Source organism: Polyodon spathula, chromosome 28, assembly GCF_017654505.1.
Source record: "Polyodon spathula isolate WHYD16114869_AA chromosome 28, ASM1765450v1, whole genome shotgun sequence".
Lineage (NCBI taxonomy): Eukaryota > Metazoa > Chordata > Actinopteri > Acipenseriformes > Polyodontidae > Polyodon > Polyodon spathula.
This window is the reverse complement of record NC_054561.1, coordinates 6,426,035-6,447,336: the sequence shown is the minus strand read 5'-3', so window position 1 is coordinate 6,447,336 and position 21,302 is coordinate 6,426,035. Positions and strand designations below refer to the sequence as shown.

Below are 21,302 nucleotides of genomic sequence, written 5' to 3'. Positions count from 1 at the left end.
GAACAGATCACTTTTACTATGTCCCCTATTATACCCTTCCTCATGACCCCTTGGTTAACGAGCACATCCACTCCTTCAATCCGTGGATGCCATGCCGTTTCCCATCCGGGTCATTGAGTTCGGGTACTGTAGCTCCACCCCTTTTCTAGATGGTTGACTTCCACCTAACTCTGGGAATAAACTGTCCAGGGTACTGTGTTCCCTTTACACAGCGCCCTTGCTGGTTGGGAGGGAGATCTAACATCAAGAATCATTCAATCTCTGTCACAATACTGCACAATACACTCACCCTTTTTTAAGCGTACTGGAGATGATCAGTCCAGCAAGAATCTCAAATGATCTGCAGCTTCCTTATTATATTATTCATGTAAGTATGTATTTATAGTACATTTACAGTACTTGTACACTTCCAACTGTAATGATTCACTACTCTGATGAAATGAAAACAGCATAGAACTGCAGAGTTTACAAATCTGAAAAAATGCTGGTTTTCTGCTCCCATAATACACCACTCATATATATCAGAGCCAGCACTTTTACAGGCAGGAGCATAAACATGATACACTGTGATGTTTAAAAGACAAAATCTCATTTACCTATAGTGTGAATAAAAGATATATCAAAACAATGAGTTGTGATTGTAAAACAAGGTGCATCATACCAAAGCTTCATTGAACAATATTCCAACGCCCGTCATCGCCCCTTAGCGCCCAAACCGACGTGACCGTGACATTGCCTTCCCAAGCACTGCTTGCAGTTTCAGGGTTGCATAGCTGTCGTTCCTGCAGAGCGTACTCTCTCCTGAATGCACGCAGCTCCCCTCTGGCACGGCATTGCAATCGCCTCGTGCCATCTCCACCAGATGTTTTTATGTCAAGACCCACCCACCTGTTGACTGAGGACCAGCACAGCCAATTACTTGCTGCCTGTCCCCTCAACTAAGCCTAGCAGGCAGCAAGTATCAATCAAGGGCCCATCTGTAAACAATAATTCAATCACACAAATCAACCGCAAAATGACACAATGAGCCCATTTCCACATACAAATTACACCAACACATTCCCACTTGTGCAGGGCAATTTCCCTGCCACATCAACCCTCTTACTTGGACTTGGGATTTACATATATTGTTTTTGATGAACATCAGCGAACACAATATGTTGTTTGTGCAAATGTTCTTGCAAATGATAGCATGAAACCAAACAAATTAAAACGCCATCTGGAGACTAAACACCCTGCACTCAAAGATAAGCCATGAGATTGTTTTGAACAAAAGCTCTTTCAACTCAAAGGAAGGAAGTTAATCAAAGAGAACAGCGCTACACCTGCCAGAGCATCGTACGCTGTCCTACCAACTAGCAAGAAGTGAAAAAGCTCATATGATTGGTGAAGATCTTGTGCTGCCAGCTGCGATGGAAATGGCATTGATTAATATGTAGAAAGAAAGTTGCTGATCAGAAGTCTCATTCCACAATCTGATTACAATTGCCAATACGGCAAAAGACATTGAAAAGCAGCTTGTTGAAGCAGTGAGGCAAAACCCCTTTTTCGCACTACAAATCGACGACAGTACTGACAGCACTGCCCAAATAATGGCTATACTTGATACATCGACCCATCTGAGATTAAAGATGACTTTTTATTTTGCCACTCTGCCCCAAGAGAACTACTTCTGAGAAGGTATTCCAAATTTTAGATGGGAACATGATGTATAAAAACATTGAGTGGAATTCTGGAGTCAGGATTTTTAGGATGGGACAACAGCCTCGACTGGATGTAAAAGTGGACTTGCAGTTCACATAAAGGTTGTTGCACCACGCTATGTATGGCGTCATTGTTGCAATCACAAGAAAGCGCTTGCTGCAAAAGCAATGCCAAAGAGTTGTTGGGTGTATAACCGTTGCAGTAAAAATACTCACGTCTTTTATCAGTGTTATGTGAAGAGATGGGATGTTTGCACAAGCAGTATTTGCTTCATAGAGCAGTTCGGTGGCTGTCAAGGGTTTTGGCAAGAGTCTGCAAACTCAGGGAGGTGTGTCATATGTTTTTGAGTAACTCAAAACCCACTTCACCAACACTTACTCGACCAATGCTTTCAAGTGTTAAAGGGCTATTTGGCTGATGTATTTGACAAGCTCAATGAACTTAATCTTTCTTTGCAAGGTAAGAATTGTAACATTTTCATCCCACAGGAAAAAGTACAGCTTTTCCCAAAAACTTTTGTTTGGAGTAGCTGTGTGATGCAGATGATGTAACTATGTTAATGATGTGAAAACATTTAATTGATGGATTAGTGAGAATGATTACTACAGTATAAGCAGTGCGTTCGTTATTGAAATAAATGGGAATGGCAAACGTCAAACAATATTTGTCCACTATAAATGGCTACCCAAAATAGCAGTGTAAGTAGTAGATACTGGATTGCTTTTATAGCCACAAAGAATCACTGCTGTGTGAAAAGCTATCGATTTTCCCTGTCCTACCCTAATTTAATTCCTATGTTCTTTACAGTGAATTATCTGCATTTATTTTACAGCTGTTTAGAATGGGTATGCTCTTAATTGCTTGCTACTACAATGGTTTGCACCTTTTAAGAGGAGATGCAAAGTTTTTGGAGGGTCATCAATTTCCCAAGTGCATGGCTAAATCCTTACATCTCATTATAATGTTTGTGCCACTTAGTATCCAGATCCCTTCCCAATTTCATGCTCTTTTCTTCATTTGAATGCATTTTAATATCATTTAAATGGATTACTGATGGCAAAGTGTTAATTTGATAGTGGGTGCAGAACGACAGGTGAAAACCATTCTTTACATACGCAGCATTTTTTATGACAACTAAAGTCCCGCTTTACGTCAGCTAAACTCGTTTTTTGGCAGCAATATCTGTGTATCCTTAATGCATTCTTCAATTGCCTACATTTTCTGTTTTTCGTAAATGAGTGTGCATTTTTGTGGGGCAAAGCAGATGTCATTAAAACATGTTATCTTTACTTAAAGTAAATGCTATTACCTTTAGAGGAATGCCAATTGATGTTCAGAGAGTCATAGTTCCTACTGAGACACTGAGCTCTCTCATTGCAATCTCATTTGCTCTGATTTGCCTAAGGAGGTAAAATCGACAGGGTTTGTTTTGCCTCCTAGCTTGGAACTGAACTCAGTATGTATCACATGTTCACTGACACATTTATCTGATTTAGCTTTGGAATTGCACTAAAACAAGCAAGCAACTTGTCTCCAAATGAAAGGTCTTTGGAGCATACACCCTTAACGTTTTCAAAGTCTGTTTTGATGAAGAATTAACTATGGTTTAATATTTGTTTAACCTTAACTGTTTATAGAGCTGTTGGCATTCATTTTCTCCAGTTGCTTTAGAATGCAATTTACAGTACAATCGTAAATCTCAAAAAATTACTCACTTCTAAATCTTTTGTAGTCATTTTTGTATTACTTTAGTATAAATACATGTTAATTTGGATTCATATGTTGTTTTTTTCTGACTTTATGTGAACGAAATGACACAAAAGCGCCCATTTTCTCATTGGAAATAGTGATATTTCAAAATATCACTGTCCTGGTCACAAAAGCAAAGTTTGTGGGGAGTAATAGCCATTTTCTATACTTTTGAGACATAAGCAATTAGGAAATAACATTTACTACCCAGGAACAAAAATTGTGTTACATAGTGTTATAATTAATTGTGGTGTAACACTGAAGCATTCAAGCAATAAGCCCTTCCACATCAGGCATTACCAAGCATTATGAACTGTTTGGATGTAATAGCCCCCTCAACTCGGTCTCGGACACCTTACCCAAAGTAATGTCCTCTGTGTCAGGTCTTACTGCTTACATATATGAGGAACATACGATGATGTGGCTGTTGACTTACCTAACAAATTAATCACATTATAACCTTAGAACCCTGAAGGCAGGAATTGTTGTCATTAATATTCAATCTTCAGATCATGTCTGAAGGACTCTCTGTCTTTCTCTTTTCTATTGTATTGTGTCTAGGAAGCGTTTCCATGGAAACTAGACTGTAGTTAAGGAAGCACCCTCTAAAGAATCTGTTTTCCAATAAGTGCAGTGTTGCCAGTTTCTCCACGTTCTGGATAAAGATTTAAAAAGTGTTTACCAGTCTTCAAGGTGGAGTACAGTAGTGGTTTCATATCTTGCAGCTTTCAGAAGTGGCACCTTGGCAGAATTTATTTAAGAGTTACAGTTCAAGCATGTGAATAATTCATGCATTTACAGTTAAAGTTGATGTACAGTTTTGTTATATGCTACTACTCTTACCATAGATTACCTGCTGTTGCTTTTTAAATGGATACACTGGAACACTGGGATGGGTGGTAATCTCTTTGAAGCTGTTAGTGATGGAAATGTACAGAGTGCTTCTTGTAGATATTTCAATGCTACAATTTGCATAAAGAAAGTCAAAGAAATGTAATTAATTGGTTCTCCAAGGCAAAGCAATGTGTCCACCTTCTGAGAGTTTGATTGCTTTTAAAGAAAATAATGGCAAACATTTAGAATGTTTCAGGTCTTTGTTAAAAACAAGTTTTAAGAAATATGGATTTTTAAAAAATGTGCTCCTGTAAAAAAACAAGAACTCCCAGAAGCAACCTGGTTTGTCAGCTGCATTATGTAGTGCCACACAAAAAGAGTGCAAAGGGCATATGCCATTTTTTTAACAAATGCAATGAAAAAAAATCAGTTAACAATCAAATAAACATTTAACAGTGTGGGTCTTTCAAATGAGAACATCTGATGGTAAGGATGGCAATACCTTTAAATAAGATTTACTAGCATGATTGGGTTAGCTCTGTGTAAAAGTCGTGCAAGTACCCACAAGTTTACTTTTCTAATAACTTAAGTCTCGCCAGTACCAGCAAGCTGTTACTATTATAAAAGGTTTATTATGTAAAGGGTCTACATTTGGAAAATACTGCATAAGAGCTTATAGCTAATGAAATGATTTCATAAATCTTACCTGTTGTGCAAATCCATTTGCTATGTAGGTCTCACATGTGCAGTTTTGAGAGAAGAACATATACCAATCCCATCCAAAATCAACGAGAGGCATTGGCTTGGTTTTTGTACACAAATAAAAATAAGCCCTGCCTTTTTGTCAGGCTATATTGGTAGTACAATTTGGTTTTACATTTAGTTTTCATTTAGGGAGAGAAATTATCCTTCAAAATTCAAATGATTTCATTAATGTTAAACTATGGGAGGGTTTGTTTAAATGTTTCTGACAGTGATCCTTGTGTAACGACTGGTATTTTGCAGCTTTCTTAAACTGGGTTTACAAGAAGTTTATAGGTTGTATTCAAGAACTGCAAGTGCAGCCTGCCTCATTTGGGCACCTAAAAAGTAGGGGTGTGTCAAGGCTGAGGCCCTGCATGTCTAAATGATGTATTTTTTTGTTGGTTTGTTTATAAAATGTGAACGTTTTCTTTTCTTCAGATAAAGTGTGTTGTAGATATGGCAGCACTGGGAGGTCAGAATTCCTCTCCCTGCCTGATTGAAATTCATCTGCAGCATGTGGCCAGATGTTGATTGACTAACTTATTATCACCCTGGCCACATGCCTTTAAAAAGGGACTGAAAAGCACAAGGTTACAAACCAGATCATCACTGCTGAAGTCTTGTGAATATAGGGTACGGCTTTCGAACTTGCTGCTATGGAAAAAAAAAAAATCTTTTTTTTTTGTATTTTCATTTTCCTGCTTTTTAAAAAACAAAATCTTTGAAATGTTCTGTAATTTTTATGAATCTTGTTGTTTCGGAGTTCCCATCATACCTTGGCTGAAATTTCCAATGTCTTTAAAAGTGTTTTTGTTACTTACTATTGACAAAATTTGCACTACAAATTAACATATTTCAGTTAGTACATTCATTTTCATTGACATTGTTTATTTTACTTATGGCATGATTTGGTTAACAGGCAGTGTTGTGTTATGCACTGCCATTACAGATTGTACCTTTCGATGAAATAAAGTTAAAAGCTCTATGACCACGATTACAAGCAGGCCTGGATCTTTGCATAGTGGTTAAACACTACCTTGTGTTGTGTGAAGTCACTGGTTCAAGCCCAGCCTCCTGTCACATATGTCCAGCGGGGAGTATAGGTTCCACTCAAGTGGTAGGCTTTCCCCTGTCCTACAAAAGCAACAGTTACTTGGAAGATTATGCCTCTGATTGTTGACTGGCATGCACCACTTCTCCCAATTCCACGGGAAGCTCTAGTCATATCAGACATGGCTGAAGTTATAGTTCCTGTTTCCACTGTTGACTTATCTTTATATCACTGGTGCGTTAACAGATAATAAATGTTCTATTAATCGATGGTGCACCGTGGTCGCGTAACCGCGCCCCTGTGTGTATTTTGTGTTTTATGTGGCGTGTTATTGTTTATATGTATGTATGCATGGACTGTGGGTAATGTAGCATGGGTGATTTAAAATATTTGTAATGAGGCATGGGGATACCCCGCCACAAGTGTACTTCTGTTAAGCTGCCATAAACTCTCTTTGTACTCTGAATACAGTATTAGATTGATAGAACTTACAACTAATTTAGAAAAAAGTATTTAACACTTTTATTATACAGTGCTCACCCTTTATAACACTGTAGTCAGTAATCATAGGTAAGAGGCTTGATTTGAGTTTGCAGTTTGAGTTCAGCCTTTTTAACGAAAACACAAGTGCTAGAGAAATGGCATAATGCAGATAATGGGAGCCTTATAACCTGTTCAGGAGTATACATGTAAAGGGCTGCCTTAAATCCAGGAAGGACTGTATATATAAATACAGATGGAATTGATGTGACTTCCTGAGTTCACAAACAGCAACAACGTGACTGAGTGCCGAGAAAAGACGAACAAAAGCGTCACTGCCTGATTTCGAATCATCCATGACATACAGGCTGCCATTTTCAAAGAAGAGTCTAACAGGGGGATGTTACTTGCGTGGGTCATCACTGAATAATAACTGAGTCAGACACAGAGCAATGGGTGTTGACATGCCACACAGGTGTGGAGATTTAATACACAATACAGGCCTCGACACTAGGGCACCAACAAAGCTAATAAATAAAAGTTTGCCACAATGAAACGATATACATCTTCCATTTGGCAGTGAGATTAATATGCAAATGTTCACTCCATGGGTTTGTGCTCCACTACAGGATTTAAAATTAAATCATTGAAGTTTATCTCTTTCAAGAATTTCCCTTTTACTGAATGAGGAAATATGTAGTGTATGATCATTACAATTACATTTTTATAAGGCATTTTAACGTGTATATATAATAGAATATAAACAGTAAAAAATAAATCAAACATATACTATTGATTTGTATGATTATTAGAACTCTGCGGGGCTCTTTTTACCAAGGTCACAGTATCAAGCACCTCAGCATATAGAAATGAGACTGGATAAAGACATCTAAAGAAGGACACTTAAATGCGCTCGTCTGTTTCCTGGAGGAAGGATAACAAGTTTAAAAGCTCTCTTGTCTTTCTTTCAGCCATGCTTGTGGAGAAGAATAGCAATTACTGTGTCTGTAGGACCCCTTGCAACCTAACAAGGTACAACAAAGAGCTCTCTATGGTGAAAATCCCCAGCAAGACTTCTGCACGATACCTGGAGAAAAAATTTAACAAGTCGGAGAAATATATCTCGTAAGTATATGGAAGCTAATTAACACCAAAAGTGACGAACGTCTCCAGTGAAGTATGGATGTAAGGGCTGACTGGAAATTAATTATTGAATTAAATGTGTTGCATATCCATCTAGTGCATTTTGTAAAGTACCAAATAACGGAAACTATGATAAATGTGAGTAATTATTTAATGCTAACACTGCCCAGTGTGGTGCTCTGTGGAGGCTGTAGTTTCTAAAATGACACAAGAAGATATATTGATGCTTTCAATTACAAGTTTAAAGGCTGTTTAATAATGGATAGGGATGCCATTGAATTTAATTGCAATGCAATTCAACCAAAAAAAAAAAAAAACTGAGATAAGGATTTTCTAAAAGTTTATTCGTAGTACACTAAACAAAGGAGTTTACATGTTTAAAGGTGACAGCATTAATAGGCTTTGGTGGATGATGCCAAAAGTGCATTTTCTTTTGAAGCACATGTAAGTTGTGAATTAAAATACACCCACAGTATTTGTATGTGTTGCTTGTAAAAATCTCCCAGCAGCACTTTAACATAAATGAGAGGGCTTAATGATAAATGTAGTTCTAAATGGTATAAACCCTCTCTAACTGTGTGAAGTAATTCATTCCAAACAGATTTTATTATAAGCAAATATCCAAAATTAGGTCGAGCTTAATGTGCATTCTGAAAAACAGGACTTTAAAGTATAAACTGCATTGACAAAAGTATGAATTATGAAGTGTATTTATCAAAAGAAAACAACATGTACATGTATATTTTTCACCGCAACTTACTTCCAAGCTCTGCCATTTATCTTCATTTAATTCCTATGAAGGCTATACAGAGGACATGTCTGGGCCACTCTTGCTCTAATCAAAGAAAAAACACATTACACTGTATCTCTATAAGTATGTGATGCACTAATGACTGCTTACAGTGTACTTTAAACTACAAACAATGATGAAGTGTAACTGTTGTTAGACCAAATCAGTCAAGTTGCAAATCCAGAGAGCATTTGTACAGGGCATAAACAGTAGTTTATTTGAAAGCCATTCCAATTGCCTTAGTTCTTTATTTACAATCTACATTGTTATTTTTGGTCACAGCTCTTTAAGAACGTGAAAAGTGCAGAAAGGTTGAACATAAATGTCAAAACAAATTGAAGAAAGGAAAATAAAACAATGTAAACAAAACTACAAATAAAAGTACTGCTATACGCAGGGTCCGAGTTCAAATGACGTTAACCTATTCCTCACTACTCAGTACTTGCCCTGTACAGGAACATAAACACAAGCTGCTGTCTTTTCCAGTCACATCCGCTGCTTTTCTTCTCGCTCCGCTGCCACCTGCTGCTGTAGCGAGCACAGAGACCCTTTCTTTACACTCCCCTCCTTTATTCCTAATCTACGGCCAGAGCTTCTGCCAGGTTGTATCCTGAAAAGTCTAGGGTTGTATCCTAGGACAGGTCGCCCAGTCTCCATCGTGTGGCCCGCAAGCTTTACTCTGGGCACATAAGAACCTCCTTTCATTGCGGACAGTTCATCTGCCCAGAGTGATAAGCTGGGCGACGGAGCTCCTCTCAAGGAGAGTCCCAGCACCTCAGAGTGGAGGCTCACCACAAAGTGATAAGCCTCATTGGGAGAGGTTCGGGAGAGCAGATAGATCTGTTTTCCTCCCAGGAATCAACCCACTGTCCCCTCTGGTTCTCTGTAGTAGGACTTGGGGACCCACGGGTGCTAGATGCCTTGGCACACCAGTGGCTAAGGCAACTGTTATATGCCTTCCCACCAATTGCCTTGCTTCCGGTGTGTCTGGAGAAAATGAGACAGAGCCAGGCTAATTTGCTCCTAGTAGCCCCTTTTTGGGCCAGGAGACTGGTTTTAAACCCTGACTCAGCTCCTGAGTGCCCATCCACGGAGATTGCCCAAGTGCTGTGACCAGCATGGGGGATCTTATGGCATATCGAGCCTGTAAGTCTGGGTCTGGGCCCTGAACGGCTGCATTTGTGCCATCTGAGTCTGTCCAGTCTTATCAAATCACAAGTGGGGAAGGTAGATGCCATCCGTACCGGCCCTGCCGCTAGGACAAAAAGGTAGGTGAGGTCATTTCTCGGCTTAGTTGGTATGGTATAGGCGGTTTATACCTGATTTCTCCACCCATGCAGCTGTCCTCATTGACCTTATCAGAAAATTAAGTCCCAACAAGGTCAATTGGACTGTATCCTGCGAGAAGGCTTTCAGCAATCTCAAGTAGTATTTGTGCCAGAAGCCAGTGTTACAAAGTCCAGACTTTGATGAGACCTTCACCATCTAGAGTGACGCCTAGGGTGTCTGTGGTGAGAGCCTGGGGATCAACGTCCAATGATTTATATTTCCTTGAGTAAAAGGTTTTCAACTGTGGAGAAAGAGTTCCTGGTAGGGAAAGACTTTACCTTGGAGAATGAACATCATGCCCTTTAACTGTTGAGTCGAACGCTGGACTCCAATGCACATATCACCCGTAATACCTGGTCATGCAGCCATATCATTTTAATGTGAAGTACAGGTCCGGGACTCAAAATACAACAGATGACTTCTTGTCTCGGATTTTCAAGGACGAAGATGTTTATGGTGAGGGAAATATGATTTTGGAAATTCACTAGGCAATGGTTACCGAAGGACAGTTGTACAAACGTTGTTTTATCATTCCCTGTTTTGGATAACATCTGTGTGTAAAAATAGTAATGGTTTTAAGGATAAATAAATATTAAACTTACTTGGAGGAGTTGCTGGGTTGAGGGGCTTCCTATGCTGTAAACATGGAAAAAGGCAAAGGTTAGTTGAGAGATTAATCCGTGGCAACTATTGATGTGGAGTGTAAGTAATAGGTTCATATATTACTTACAATGACATTAAATTGTTGTCAGCATGTTATTTAACATTAGAACCTCTGTGGTTATGCTCAAATCAGAAACAACCGCTGGCAGTCATTATGACGGTTACATTTTAAACAACATCAATATTAAAATGAAAAACTATCGGATACAACTAAATGGTTTTATTCAAGCACATCATATCAAACATCTGCACAGCTGAAACATCGTCTTTTCTAACTTACCACATATAAGTCACTACTTCAAAAAATGAAAAACTATAATAAAATAAACATTTCAAAAGAAACTAGTGTGTAAAAGGTACTTACAAAACTGTAAAAACGAAAGTCATTTTTAATTTAAAACAAAATTAGCGTGTTTTCTCTTGCGTGTGTGTCACTTGGTGCAGCACAGAATTTAGGTTGAGCTGCTGCTTTGCAGTTTGCTAATTGAAATGTTTCTGCTGAAGTGCTGTGGCTAGCTTCAAGATGAAATCCCTCCTACTGATATTTTCCCTGGTGCATTCCTTGTACAAAACGAAGGAATTGATGGCTGCCAGGTCCAGTAGAGATAACAGGCTTGTATATAAAAACAAAATAGAATATTGTATGTTATATTCAAAATAAAAACACGTATAGTAAAAGGCAGTCAAAATGACCCTGCCTTTAAAATGCCATCAAGGTATTTAACATGTATTTAGGAAAAGCCATACACGGACAACTGCATAACTTTCAGACACGCAGAGTTTTAAATTTGAAAACCTCAAACCGTCTGTGGCAGGAAATGGTGTTGCGGTGACGTCAGACCAGAAGAAAGCACACACAGGTCAGGTAGCTGAAGTTTCAACAAATAAATAAAATGTTTAAACAAAAACAACACTGCTCACAGAGAAAAATAAAGCAATTAAACAAAACAAATCTCGTTTTCGTTTTTAAATCTCTCTTTCTCCTCTCGCTCTCCAGTTCCTCCTCCGAACACCCACCCTGAAGTGCAGAGAGCTGCAGGCATTTATACAGGTGACCATCTTCCCATCCACGCAGAAAAACAATAACAAAACTAACACGGCTATGCAATCATTTAAAAAACACACATTTCCAAAACAATAAGACACACGGCGCTTTGCCGTCACATAAAAATAAACATACAATAAATACATAAGCAAATACAAAATAACATAGCGGAGATGGAAACTCTGTTCAAAACGACTGTTGTGGCTGTTATAATGTTAAGCAGTGAGATAGTTAATACTCATTAAAATGCTTGTTGCCAACTGAGATACATACTGTACTGTACTCAGTGTGACTGTGAGACCGCGCTCTAAAAATGCCATTCATGTGCCATCCACAGACCTAACCCTTATTTATTTTTTTTGCAGACCTAACCCTTATTTATTTTTTGCAGGGACAACATCTTGGTTCTCGATGTATTCTTTGAGGCTCTGAACTATGAGACCATAGAGCAAAAGAAGGCATACGAGGTTGCTGGGTTACTCGGTGAGTAGGAGCTGACATTACTAAGCAACACCAATGGGCATTAAAATACTGAAGCATGGTTACCAGACGTCAGTTTTTACATTACCTTCCAGCAAACAGTTCCTCTTGCAAATCTCAAGCAAGAATGTATTCTTGTTCAGTAAAAAATAAATTCATGAACTGAATTAATCCTGACCTACGAAGCTACAGAGTTCTGACTAATTATAATTATCATTGTAAGGGATATATATCAGAAACAACAAAACCAAGTGTGAAAGGGTGGCTTTGCAGGGGTGACGTCAGACCAGAAACAGACTGCAAACAGTGAATGTCGAGTAAAAACAGCTGTGGTGCTCAGTATTTTATTAATAAATAATAAACAAAATAAAGGTTTAAACAAAACCAACACAAACAAAAAGGCGCGTTGGCAAAACAAATAAACACACAAATAACAAACAAGTATCTCGCTTAAACAAGCACTGTTAGCAATTGTTATATTCCTCCACAGACTTACGTCTCTCCTCTGACATTCCTCCTTAAGCATAGACAGCTGCAGGCTTTTATATTCTGGCCGAGGAGTTAACTAGCTATTAATTAATTACCTTATTACCCCTCGGCCATATTCTGCACAAGATTAAATAAGGATGCGTGACTGTCAGCTAGTTAAATAATCAGTAGCTGATCAGTCACGCATCTTCACAAGGTATTTAAAAATAAAAACAGGAATCTTGCTCGTCCGGCCAAACAATGCATAATAACACAAATAGTAATACAAAACAATAATAAACAAACGGGTGGGACACTCTGCCACACCAAGGTATGACTTTTAAAGGGCTTACATGTGCCACAGACACCTGAAAGCACTGTTGATATTAAAGACAGTTCTACTTATTTACAAAAACTGGCCCAAAACAGTTACAAAGAAGCAAAAATAAATCAAAAAGTCATTTCTGTGAATAAAATAAAAAACAAAACTACAATTAAAATACACCAAACATTAACAAATAAGTCTTCTTCATAATTTTGAAGGATTTAACATAATTTGAGTTCCAGAATTTAGGGGTACAGTTTGAAAAGTCTTCCTGTTTACCATACGTACTTACCTACATACATACATACTTACAATCATACAGTATCTTTCTTATCTTTATCTTTCTGTATTCTGTTGTTATTTCAGGGGACATTGGCGGACAGATGGGGCTTTTTATTGGTGCTAGCATTCTCACAATACTAGAGCTGTTTGACTATCTGTACGAGGTAAGTATTCCCTGGTAGATTTAGACTCATTTAGACTCATTTTAGAAAACGTACATTAGGCACAGTTAGATTTATTAAAAGCAGCATAGCACAGCTACCAAGAGGGATGTTTCACAGTACTTTTTACCTTATATTTTCATCATAGCATTACACAATGAATAAGTTGTATATACAAACCTCACTTCATGCAGTAAAAGTAATATATATATTGGAAACTATACAAAACTACTTATGTAGTGTAAGATACAGTAACTGTGCCTGTATCTTGTCATGTTTTAATCACTACCTTAAATCTATGGCAGGTCATGAAAGACAGGTTATTAGACTTTCTCAGCAAAGAGGAGGAAGAAGGAAGCCATGACGAGAATGTGGTAAGAACTATATTGAATATATAATGCAATGCACCTTACTATTCTCCTGCAGTTAAGGTGCTACTGTGCATCCTTAGCATACAAAGCTAGCTTTTAACAGCATCATAAATTAGGCATTTTTCATCGTCAATAAAGGAAACACATAAAATGGTGCAGCTCAAAAACTTTGCACAGTTTTGTATGCACACTTCTGCAAAAGAAAACTTATACTTGTCCAAAAAAAGTTTTAAAAATCATAAATATTGAATTTGCAAAATATAACAAAAAGCTAAATTACTGAGACACTCCTTTTTTTTTAATTTAGACTGCCGAATTATTTTGTCGCAGACTGTCAACTCAATTTACTGTAGGACGCCCAATTACATCCCCTCTCCACAGCAATTCCCCACACCAACAGGGTCAGTGGGCATCCACCAAGCTTGAGCTTTAGGGTTAGCTCACTAGGTGCCTGGCTAGTAGGGTTCACTGGAGCACAATGAGGAGAAACAGTCCCTGACTGCTTTGTCTCCCTAATCCATAAGAACCTGCCCCCACCCATAGCATGAAGATGGTTCTTCCTCAACCCATTTGAGCTTAGTTTTCCTGGCCAGCATTGGGTGTGTCTAGATTACTCCAGCATACTCGTTAGGCACTCAGGTAGTACACACAATATGCACAATAAGTGTTCTTTATGTAAAAGTATATTAAATAAAAAGGAAATCCTGCAATATATTGCTTCCATAAAAGAGATCTATGTTGGCACTCCCATACACAAAGTGGAAAAGTACTTTACTGACATTTTTACGTTTTTGACAAACTGGAGAATCATCTTTATTAAATGTACTGTTCCCATACTGAGAGATATACACCCTGTGGACCAAATACAATTGCATTTCTTTAAACCTATAGCAAAGAGATAGCAGAAGGCATCCTATATTTCTTTGTCAATAGTACAATTAAAAGTAAAACAAAGGGACACCAGGGATTCCTCCTATTGACATAAAACCTAGGTTTAGCAGAGCCCTTATTTTTAGAAAAAATGATTCTATATAAGGTGGATTGTCTACACAATTAGGCTACCACTCCTTTTGACTGTATAGTGTGAGTATTTAAAGAAATCACTGGAGTTTATTTCATGTTGCCTACATATTTGTTGAAATGATCAAAGTGTGTTTTCTTGAAATATATCTGCTATTCTTTTGATCTCTTTCTTCTGCCAACCATTACAGTGGGGGTTAGCCAGTCTTGGTAGAAAACCAGGAGTCCACTTCTATGTAGAGAGAACTGAAAGTGGATGAGTGCACTTAACAACCTTCATTAATCTGGACCATACCCTGACCATGACCCAACTCAATGGGCTTTCCCTGGCCGAATCAAGTTCATCAGCTGAATGACAGTTAAGAAGATTAACCAGTGAAAATAGCTTAAAAAAAACAGACTCGAGAGCCACCCACCCAATATCAGAATCTTTGTGACCTCAATCAGATACAATCCTGGCCTGTACAGCCCACATATAATGAATGCCCATATGGTGCATGTTGATTATATATAAATATATAAGATGGTATTCATTTTCTTTCCCTAAAATGACCCCTGCAAAATTAATAATAAAAAGAAAAAACGCAGCAGTTCTATTTGAATCAGTCGAGAGACTTAGTTTATTTTATTTATTTTTTTTTACATATGGCATACCACCTGCTAAATGCTGGCTGGAACTCCTCAATGGACAGTTTTCCCATCAGCCCTCTTGTTGACTGCCCCTGCAGTCTTCAGTTTTTATTCCATGTGTTCTGCCAAAGCCTCTACTGTTTTAAAATGCAGAATCTCCGGAAAGCTCTCCAGCATTTCAACTTGGTCTCCATTGACAGAAACATAGCTAATTGATAATGGTAATTGCTCCTCATGGCATATCTGGAGTGTAATGCATTATTCCACTGCACTGTGTATTATCTACAGAATCGTTCCTGTCACATCTTCAGCCAACAGCTGTAAAATAATATCATTCAACTATTTTTTGTTGGACAATGGAAATGATTTCCTTGCTGAACATGGTACAAATGATCTGCCCTCACAGGGATAAATTAAAAAAATACATATGTTGTCATCATAACGGTGGAGACAGACTTAGGACAGAGGGTCAGAGACCTTCTTCGATAAGAGAGTAGTGAGGGCAATTGAAGCTGAATCATGGATCATGGATCCTGTAAGACCTACCTTGACAAAGTCCTGAGATCAATCAGCTACTAGGAACCTGACGAGCATAGATGGGCTGAACAGCCACCTCTCTTTTGTACATATTTTGATATTTTATGTACTGCAAAAATAATCATTTAATTGTCAGACAACTAAGGAGGTAACTCCCTCAATCATGTTAACCCTTCTAAGAGATATTGTGGGGTGGCAGCAGCAGCAGTCAATTGAAATGTGGCGCCAGTTAAGGATTTTTATTAGGATTTTAATTGACAATAAAAATAAAAAGGCAGACCGTACTTATAAATTTAGAATTTTTTATTCAAATGTTAAACATTTGTAGAAATGTTAGAGATAACATATAATAATAATAATAATAATAATAATAATAATAATAATAATAATAATAATAATAATAATACAGTCATTCATGTCCAGGGATTTTGCACTTTAAATTAAGTGCTTAGGACTTCAAGGTTGCTCAGTTGTCTGCCATTACTAAACATTTATGGTTTTACAGAGATTTGGTGCTCTCTCACCTGCCAAGGTACTTCTTTTACTTCTGTTGTCCTAATTTACTTGCATTGTTTTCTCAGCTAAATACTAAACTTTAAATAAAAAATAAAAAAAAAACTAATGTAAATTTAACCTTCATCTGAACTGAAAATATTCAACTTTTCAATTCCACCTTTATGTCCAGGATGCGGAAGTACAGTATCAAATCAATAACAAAAACAACGAATCCTTCTGTTTTTTTTATGGTACCTTGCAAAAAAACCTACTAAGTCATTCATGTCCAGGGATCTTGCACGTTCAGGTTCAGTGCTTAGGACTCCAAGGTTGCTCAGTCGGTTGTCTGCCATTACAGAACGTAAGTGTTTTCTCACGGTCTTCAGCGTGGAGAAGCTACGCTCACAAGCAGCACTGCCTACAGGTATTGTTACTGCAATTTTACATAAATGAAAGAGTTCATGCACAACTTCCTCAAATGGTTCCAGAAATCTTGTGAACTCAAGCAAATTGGGTGGCTTCTTAACTTTGCGATCCAAGATTCAATGGGGCTGATGTAGATCATGGCTGAAATCTTTTATATCTGAACGTATATGCTTCTGCTAGTGGCTTTACAACATCTTTCTCCAAAAAATCTTCTGTCAGGACTCAATGCATGTATTCCCTTCATCATGTGGCAGTTTTTCTTTGAAAATCGACGTTCTGTTTCCCCGATCATGGTGTCAAGAATGTAATAGAATATGTGTGTTCTGAAAGTGTTCCTTCCATCCATTCGCTCACCAACTATAAACACCACTACTGATACTTCAAGTCTTGAAGTTGGACATAGGTTCTTTTTTTATCTAATAAAGATATCTTTTTATCTCAATTTATCTAATAAAGAAAAGAAATGAGTAGCTGCTTTGACTGATTTCACTGAATCAACAAAGATTAAGTTTAAGCAGTGTTCCAACAAAATGTAGAATTGCCAGAAAGTTGCCTTTATTTTTCACAATGTCCTCTCTGAGCAATGTTTTGTGTTGCAGTTAAAAGGAGCACTTCTGCAATCGTCTTGATATATCGCCAGATCTCTTGTATCTTTTTCTTGTAGCCTGTATTGCTCAGCTGCAACACGGAGGTGTTATTATCTGTCATCCTCTGGTATTCTTTCCAGGCTCCCAATGCCAAGGCATGGCATTCTGAATTCACCTGAAAAGCAAATCCACCATCTTTGAATGTAGCCTTTTTCCAGTTGGAGTAACCTGTTGACGTGAAAGCTGGGTCAGGAGGTGTACTTGGAATAGTTTCACAAAAGACAATCACTTGCAGAACCATTGGGATTCTCAATAATATCCTCAAGTAATTCTGTATCAGATGGATATGATCTACTGTCTGAAATCTCCTCTCTACTTCTTTTTCTCCTCCTCTGACTGCATTCACCTAAAGAAGAGCTTGCAGATACTTTACTTACTTTTGGCACCAAGAACCTCCTCAAGCCATACCTGTCCTCTCTGTCTCTCGCGTTTCTCTCTCTCTCTCTCTCTCTCTCTCTCTCTCTCTCTCTCTCTCTCTCTCTCTCTCTCTCGTCTCTCTGATGTTCGTTTCCTTTTTCCATACCTTGACCCTACAAAATGACCACTATATTATAACTAAGGTCATATTAAATTATAACGTACATTATTATGAAAAGCGCAGGATCTGTGTGATTTGTGCCAGCACTTAGACTTTGTAAACGATTGTAAATGAAGCCCGTTCTGTTCAAATGTTTATTTATTTATGTAATTTCAATTATAGTATGTCTATAACTGCGTAGCTTTGGTTGTGTATATGCGCTTCGTTATGTAGGCAACATAAACCATTGTTTCAGTTGAATAAGTTTTTTAAGTACATGATATACCTGTATATACACAAATTGATTTTCAGATATTGTTTATTTCCTTTTTTACCATTTTTTGAGGTTGTGCTTTATGTAATATGTCTGTATATAAACACATTTCTGTTCAAATGTCCATTTATTTACAATGTTTAGATTGTGTAGATGCTTTATATGACATTCCTAAATAAAACTACGACTTATATTAAATTGTTTCTCCTTCATTATAATATTTATGCTGCTTTTAATACACCAGTCGAATTGACCGGCCATGCTTGTTCTAGGTATGCCTATAAACAGGGTTATCCTAGCACAAAACCATTTACAATACTGTTTTATCATTTTCACCTTCTTTATGAGAAATCTGCAGTTATATTTTTTGTTCTTACACTTTATGTAACCACTTTTAAGGTGGCAGAAACAATATGATGCCAATACAATACTTCATATCCTTAACAATTTTAGTGTAGTTTGCATAGATTTGTGTTGTCCACAGTCAAACAGTACATGTCACTTTTATTTGGCCTTTTCCTAAAGCTGTTTGGCTTTACCTTTTTCCCCCCACATATTGATGCACTGGATGAAGGGTGCATATTCAGTCCTCAAGGTCCGGAGACCCCAAGGTTTTATAGGTATCATTAAATAATTAACTCAGACCTGGCAGAAAGTTTAATTGGTTCAATAGCAGAATAAAACACAGAGACACATAACACATAACACATCTTTAAATCTGGTAAGGTAGGTTAGTGCTATTTTCAATGCAGTATTCCAAATTATCCAACTGCCGATATATGTATATTAATATTACTATTAAATCTTATTTTGGAAGTCAAATCGCAAATATACTTTTTGGGTTAAATTTAGGGAAGTGTTTGGATCGGAACAAAGCTGATCAATTGTATTTGTTTACCAATCTACACATCTAATATAGCAAATATCTTAAACATACTGTACTATAAATGTAAATATATGTTAAATGAATAATGGACTTCTATATTCCCCTAATGTATTAAATGTTTTCTTTAAATATAGACAAAACCATAAGAGACCACAAGAAATAAGACATGTAGACAATGTTATGGCAGGTGCCTTTTTCAATGTACTTAGTAATACTTACTTAAAATTCATCTTACAATTCTGATTAAGACTTTTGAAGTTATGGGTGATTCCTTTGAACTGACACATGTGGAATGTTCCATAGATCACAATTAGCACTAGTCTTGAACGACCATAATTAATTTATCTTCATAGTGAATGGAGTAAATTTTAAATCTTGGTTTGGGTAAAGACAATTTGAGTATCATTTGTGACAACCATTTTAAGATCACTTCCATTTCAGTTAGGATTGTTAAATTTTACTAATGACAGCCTTGTGTGTTGCATGAACATGTTGCACTAGGTGTAACCCTTTATTCTTTATCTCCTTTACCAGAGTACCTGTGACCCCATGCCAAACCACTCAGAAACCATAAGCCACACGGTGAGCGTGCCACTTCAGACAACACTGGGGACCCTAGAGGAGATTGCATGCTGATACCCAGGAAAGGAGTCTCACCACTGCCAAGGCTTGAACACAGAGAGATACCACGAGGGTCAGACCAACTCAAAGCTGAGGTTTGCAAGCGGAAAAACTAATAGAAGATTACAGCTATGCATTCAAACATGCATTCAAACCAAGAAAGAATCGCCTTTAACTTGAACCTATTGAACTTTTTGCAGTGTAAACATATCGTGGAGCTGTTCTCCTACTACTACTTTGCTTTTCTTCTTCTTAAGACTCTCTGATAATCTCTGTTAAATGTAATGTACAAAAAATACCTGACTCATCCATATTTACATCTACTGCCAAATGTAAAAGAAAAAAACTCACTTGCATGTCAGTATTTTGGATACTGTTCTTTTCTATGATGAGACAATGTATAGCTTACTATGTTGAGTTTATCTTTGTGATTCTCACTCCAACAGAAACGACGTATTTAAAATCCACCCAATATGGGTGGATTACGGGCTGCAGTATGTCAACTGTTCATTCTGTATGACTTTCCTCATCCATTAAAGTATGTGGTGAATTGTCTGGTGAAGACCCACTTTTGTTGGCTTTGTCTTAGGTTGTCTAAGTGAGGTTGTGTGGCATGTCAAACTAAGGAAGGGTTTTTCAGCATTGGTGTGCTGGGTTAATCTTGAAATGATGCAGGTTTCTAAACGACATTATTACAAAGCCACTATATAATTTATGAACTGAATTTGCATGGAGATTATGGACCACAGTTCTAGGAGTAGTTTACCAGATTTAGTTTAACAATAATTGTTGGAAAGTACCCACTAAAAACAATAAAAAGTGACCAGCAAACAGTACTTTAGTATATATATATATATATATATATATATATATATATATATATATATATATATATATATATTAGTTTGGGTATAATTAGTGATTATGATTTTCAGGTTTAACTGATAAAACACCCCCTATATAGAAAATAAATAAAATTGGTGGATAGCCAATAGACACTGGAAAACACCGGAAAAACTGGAAATGGTTAATCAATTCATATTGACTTTACCCTTTTTCCATTAAAAAATAAAACCTAATACAAAAATAATAATAAACACATTTCCCAGTGCTGCTGGGCAGTCCCATCTTCCTGACTTGCATCTATCATTGATTCGTTCTGAATACTTTAAACCCGCCCCAACTACTAAGTGACAGCACATTCCTACATTTCTATTGGAGACTCCACTTGTGAGATTTAAAACGAGATTACAATCAGGATGTAGGCTTGTTATCGGGATTTAAAGCTGTATTACAGTTAACATACAGAGGATTTCAAACAGAATTGTGGAGAAATGTACAAAATGCCTAAACACAAAACCCCCAGAAGAATGTGCCCGTGACCAGAGGGATTTTGTTGTGGAAGACAGCAAAGGAAAGAAGGTACAACTTAAGTACAGTCGAGTTACTACTACACATATTGGACAGAAAAACAAAACCACTCAAGCACTTTGGAAAGTAGCCAAAAACTCTAATTTCATACAGTATATCAAAAACAAAAGCCCTAAACAAAATGATTTACATAAAACTCGAAAATAGCTCAAAATAAGCACCAAAAAATACAATTAATAAAACCTGAAAAACAGAAGCC

The 21,302-nt window shown here is 37.3% G+C and overlaps 1 protein-coding gene across 3 annotated transcripts in view; it reads left to right on the top strand.

Moving 5' to 3' along the window:
* LOC121301709 (acid-sensing ion channel 2-like) overlaps positions 1–20,226 on the top strand; it is a 485,925-nt gene extending 465,699 nt beyond the window's left edge. For 2 of the 3 annotated variants that reach the window (XM_041231295.1, XM_041231294.1), the window contains exons 6-10: positions 7,534–7,687; positions 11,924–12,015; positions 13,172–13,251; positions 13,554–13,622; positions 19,586–20,226. In XM_041231295.1, coding sequence (XP_041087229.1) covers positions 7,534–7,687; positions 11,924–12,015; positions 13,172–13,251; positions 13,554–13,622; positions 19,586–19,687 — 497 coding nt within the window. In that variant the 3' untranslated portion in view covers positions 19,688–20,226. Of the gene's footprint in view, positions 1–7,533; positions 7,688–11,923; positions 12,016–13,171; positions 13,252–13,553; positions 13,623–17,454; positions 18,131–19,585 lie in introns of those variants that run through there. The other variant, XM_041231296.1, reaches the window with a different exon arrangement.
* Positions 20,227–21,302: the final 1,076 nt, after the last annotated feature.